Here is a 4,615-nt window from a genome sequence, read left to right on the forward strand (position 1 = left end):
AATCAAGGAACTTTGCTGCCGTACCATGGGTGCAGCAGGCGCAAGGATATTACGCAGCGCCTGAAAATAGTAACTTCCAATAAGCCTATTTTCAGGCGCTGCGTAATATCATTGCGCCTGCTGCACCCATGGTACGGCAGCAAAGTTCCTTGATTTTTCGCCCAGAAAGAATACAGAAGCGTATTGCTACAACACAGCATGTTAGATTGATCTCTGAAGGGTCACGTGACAGTGAATGTGATGTCGCTGCAGGACCGTCGCTACGGCGACCTGACAGAGGACCAGCTGCCCTCGTGCGAGAGCCTGAAGGACACTATCGCTCGAGCGCTGCCGTTCTGGAACGAGGAAATCGTTCCTCAGATCAAGGAGGGCAAGAGGGTCCTCATCGCCGCTCACGGCAACAGCCTGCGAGGAATCGTCAAACACCTGGAGGGTGAGAAACCTGAAGCCCAGAACCTGATGTTACACCATACAGTATATAATTACACCCTAAAACCACCCAGAACGAGCCCAAGAGGTCTCTTAATCCATAGGACCCTATGAAATCTGGATCCTGTTTTTATGGTTAAATTAAATGTTAACAATCAAAAAGCATGTCTAATTAATTATAATCCTGAAATGTATACATTTAACAACAGTTGTGTTTAACAACATTTTCTTTGTTTATTTTATTCATTTTTTAGTTTTTAATTTTTCTCAATTCCATTTTTTCACATTTTAATTTTCTGGATTTAATGGTTAAATTGAATGTTTGTAATCAAACGTATGTCTAATTAATTAAAATTAAAAACATTTTTTACAATTGAACAATGATTTATTAAAGGTTTAATGAATTAGGGTTAAACAGCATGTCTAATTTATAAAAGAAAATTAAATGTCATTTAACATAAATTTATCAAAATTGTAGCAAAAATTACATTTTTAGGGACCTGTTAAATCATTTTGATCCTCCCCCCAACCCCAAATTCTATTTACTTTTAACCAGAATTCTGTTTTTCATTTTAATTTTGTTAAAAATTCTGTTTTAATTGTTTGCTTCAATTTGAATAACCAAAAAATATTTGTAATTAATAACAATATATTTATTTTAATTTTTTACAATAATAGGGTCCTATGGAAAGTTTTATTTTTTCAGAAATTCTTTCTTTTAATTATTCGGAATTTATGATTAAATACAATTTTATTATCAAAAATGGTGGTAGTCAAGGGAAGGCATAAAACATTAACAGTTTAATTTATCTTTTAAAATGTAATCAAATGAAAATATACCAATTAATTTTTTTAATTTTTTGGCAAACAAAGTGCTGCATAATAGGTTTACAATTGTGTGATGTTCCTTAAAAAAAATTTCAGTTTTAATTTTATTAATGTTATAATTTATTATTTTTATTATTACATGGAGTACCTTCTAACCCTTCTGTCTTGGAGTTACTCATCCAAAATTCTGTGACATTCCGAGTTCTACTGAAAATCCATTTTTATCACTGAATTCCGCAACTCCATCTGCATTTTCCACGTCATGGAATTCACAGGGCCCTAAATGATGCAGGATTTTCACTGGCTCTTAATAACATCCAGAGTAAGGGTAGCAGTTATTCAAGACATCTTAGCTAATGTATAACAATGTCCTGGCAGCCATCCATAATGCTTTATATTTGCATCTATTTGATTGTGCTGATTGTAACCCGTGTGTTTGCTCCAGGTATGTCAGAGGAGGCGATTATGGAGCTGAATCTGCCCACAGGAATCCCCGTCCTTTATGAGCTGGACAAGAACCTGAAGCCCGTGAAGCCCATGCAGTTCCTGGGGGATGAAGAGACGGTCCGCAAAGCCATGGAGGCCGTCGCCGCTCAGGGCAAAGCCAAGAAGTAGACCTCAATTCACACAATCCTCCTCAAAAACGCAATCAGTGTTTGACCATGAGCCTAGAACCAAACCACTGACCAATAATTCATTTCCTAATGCTCTGAATCGGGACCATCCTTATAATAAAATTCAATTGAAACTGCTTGGGTATGTGTGTAAATGCAGTGAACCTGAGCCACAGGGAGGGATTTTAGCTTTACATAGTCTCGGCACTGAAGATCCACGGTCGCACATTTCAAAAGATGGCACATGTGTTTGTCTGTGATGGCATGCTTTGACCACTGTTGCCAGGCAACAGCATATATTAATGGCCATGTGGGCTGCAGAAGTGCTGCGATTCCCCGTCTTTGCGTGATTCATGCTTTGCACCGCTGCTCTATATCTCTAAACACCCACACAAATGCTCTTGAATCATCCCACACTTTGAAGTCACTGAAAAGATGTGTGTTACGGTTTGTTTTTAGGATTCACCTACATCTAGAGTGGAGAAGGGAGTTTGTTTGGTGATATTCCTGCGGGCTTTTTGCATATGTTTATGGTCATTTTCTTCTCACTTTTTCTGTGGTAAATGTCACTGTATGTTGGTGTTTTTGTACTGTAGTACATGTCTTGTTCAATGCATTTTGACCCAAGTATCCTGCAAACATTCGCCATTAAGGAAATACTGAATATTGTTGTCCCAGAAAATGAATTATAGCATTTTGTCTCTGTTCTTGTACATTTCGCTTGTTCAGCAGATGTTAAAATTATTTTGCTTGACTGAAAGACGTTATGAGAAGTTATGAGATGTGCAATCCCTAATAAATGTCGGCTTGCTTAAGCAGAAAAAAAGTTCCATGCTGTGAATATTTTCTTCTGATTCCTAAAGATAAAAATATCTATCACAATAAATAGTTGAAAAACATGAATATACAAAAGATTTCTATTTTAAATAAATGCTGTTCTTTTAACATTTTATTCATCAAAGAATCCTGAAAAATGTATCACAGGTTCCAAAAAACATAAAAAGCATCACAACTGTTTCCAACATTTCTGAAGGATCATGTGACACTGAAGCCTGGAGTAATGATGCTGAAAATTCAGCTTTGCATCACAGAAATAAATTACATTTTAAAGTATATTAAAATAGAAAACCACTATTTTAAATAATAATATTTCACAATATTACAGTTTATTTACTGTATTTTTGATCAAAGTAATGCAGCCTTGGTGAGCAGAAGAGACTTCTTTGAAAAACACAAATCTTACAGATCCATTGAACGGCAGTGTATTTTTTCATGTCTCCTGGACTACGTTTATTTATTTTATTTTTTTTAAATAATAACATATACTAAGAAATATACAAGAAAGGTGTTACAAGAAACAAAACGTCCAAACCTTTTCCATTCAACATGCCTCCCAGAGTAATATTTACATTTGCAGCCACAACAAATATGGCGGTTTACTCAAACCGCGTATAATGAAGTGACCAATCAGAGCGCGAGTTGCCCTCTGACTAATAGCCAATGAAAATGCGACTGTCTCTTCTTGAAAACATGTCGCCCATGAAGCTGTGTGTTCCAGGTGGGTCGCTGTTATTAACATGCTATCTGCGCGTCCTTTTGGGCTTATCGACATTAATCGTTGCAGGACTTGGCTATATGTTCTTTGTTTATGCACAGACTGATGTTTTATGAACTTTGATGTGGTTAGTAAAAGTTGTGAGCAGTTTGATTCCTCTATAGCGTTCACGTGTGTTGCTGTAGGGCTGAATCATCCGCACGCGCAGCACTATTATGGCGTTGTAAACCCATAAATATGTTCGATTTCGGTCAACATATGGCAAAAACAGGTGATGTTGATTGACTTGCTTGATATAATCCCGTATACGTGATATTCTGTGAGTGAGTGAGTAGTTTTGGAGGTGTTTGCAGGGTTTAAAGACTCGTTTGGCGAGCCCTGCCCACCGCCCGGGGCGCGAGCGCTGCTGTCATGCATACCTGCCCTAAACCTGCGGTGAAGCACTCACCTATGTGCCTCTACACGAACCCGCAGCTGATGAACGACTCCAGCTGTTTTGATCACCTAGATTGCTCTGGAAACCTCATTTACATTAAGTCACCGAAATCCGGTTTAAATTTTTTTTTTGCATTTTTGTAAATATTTTTTTTAAAATTCATTTCTCCTGTACAGTAGTGTGTTTTTTATATGATATATGGGGCAAAATGGTATTTTTAGCGGTGGGACAAATTTTCTTAGCATATAAACTTCCTCTTATGTTTTGACGACGCGACTCATTTTGTAAATAAATATTCAAATTAACATCATATTAGAGTATGTAAAACACTGTATCACCAGAGATGGGTAGATTAGTCGACACCGCTAAAAGACCGGTTTAGAGGCACGATCAGGTACGAATGATTTATTCTTCTATCAATCCCTAATTCTAATATCAGAATCAGAATTAGGTTTATTCGCCAAGTGTGCGCAGACACACAAGGAATTTGTTGTGGTTTTTAAGGTGCTCTTGGTACTAGTGGTCGACCGATATTGGTTTTTTGACAGCCGATGCCGATATCTTGGAAAGCAGGGTGGCCGATATAAAGCCGATATAATTTGTTTTTAATTTTAATTAATATTTCAGAAATTTGAAATCATTTGACAATGGATTAAAAAATAAATGTGTAAAATAATCATACTTATACTTTAGATGACAAAGTATTTTTCACAAATAAATAAATATTTAATAAAAATATAATTAAAAAGGAAG

The 4,615-nt window shown here is 36.6% G+C and overlaps 2 protein-coding genes across 2 annotated transcripts in view; both read left to right on the forward strand.

The window, feature by feature from the left end:
* LOC107729838 (phosphoglycerate mutase 1-like) overlaps positions 1–2,008 on the forward strand; it is a 3,148-nt gene extending 1,140 nt beyond the window's left edge. Inside the window, exons 3-4 of the mRNA XM_016540552.1 lie at positions 253–433; positions 1,703–2,008. Of these exons, the coding sequence (XP_016396038.1) occupies positions 253–433; positions 1,703–1,872 (351 nt within the window). The 3' untranslated portion in view covers positions 1,873–2,008. The remainder of the gene's footprint in view (positions 1–252; positions 434–1,702) is intronic.
* A 1,249-nt stretch (positions 2,009–3,257) lies between these two features.
* LOC107729847 (exosome complex component CSL4-like) overlaps positions 3,258–4,615 on the forward strand; it is a 5,866-nt gene continuing 4,508 nt past the window's right edge. The window contains exons 1-2 of the mRNA XM_016540562.1: positions 3,258–3,269; positions 4,219–4,256. Of these exons, the coding sequence (XP_016396048.1) occupies positions 3,258–3,269; positions 4,219–4,256 (50 nt within the window). The remainder of the gene's footprint in view (positions 3,270–4,218; positions 4,257–4,615) is intronic.

Source organism: Sinocyclocheilus rhinocerous, unplaced genomic scaffold (genome assembly GCF_001515625.1).
Source record: "Sinocyclocheilus rhinocerous isolate Xijiao unplaced genomic scaffold, SAMN03320098_v1.1 scaffold313, whole genome shotgun sequence".
Classification (NCBI taxonomy): domain Eukaryota; kingdom Metazoa; phylum Chordata; class Actinopteri; order Cypriniformes; family Cyprinidae; genus Sinocyclocheilus; species Sinocyclocheilus rhinocerous.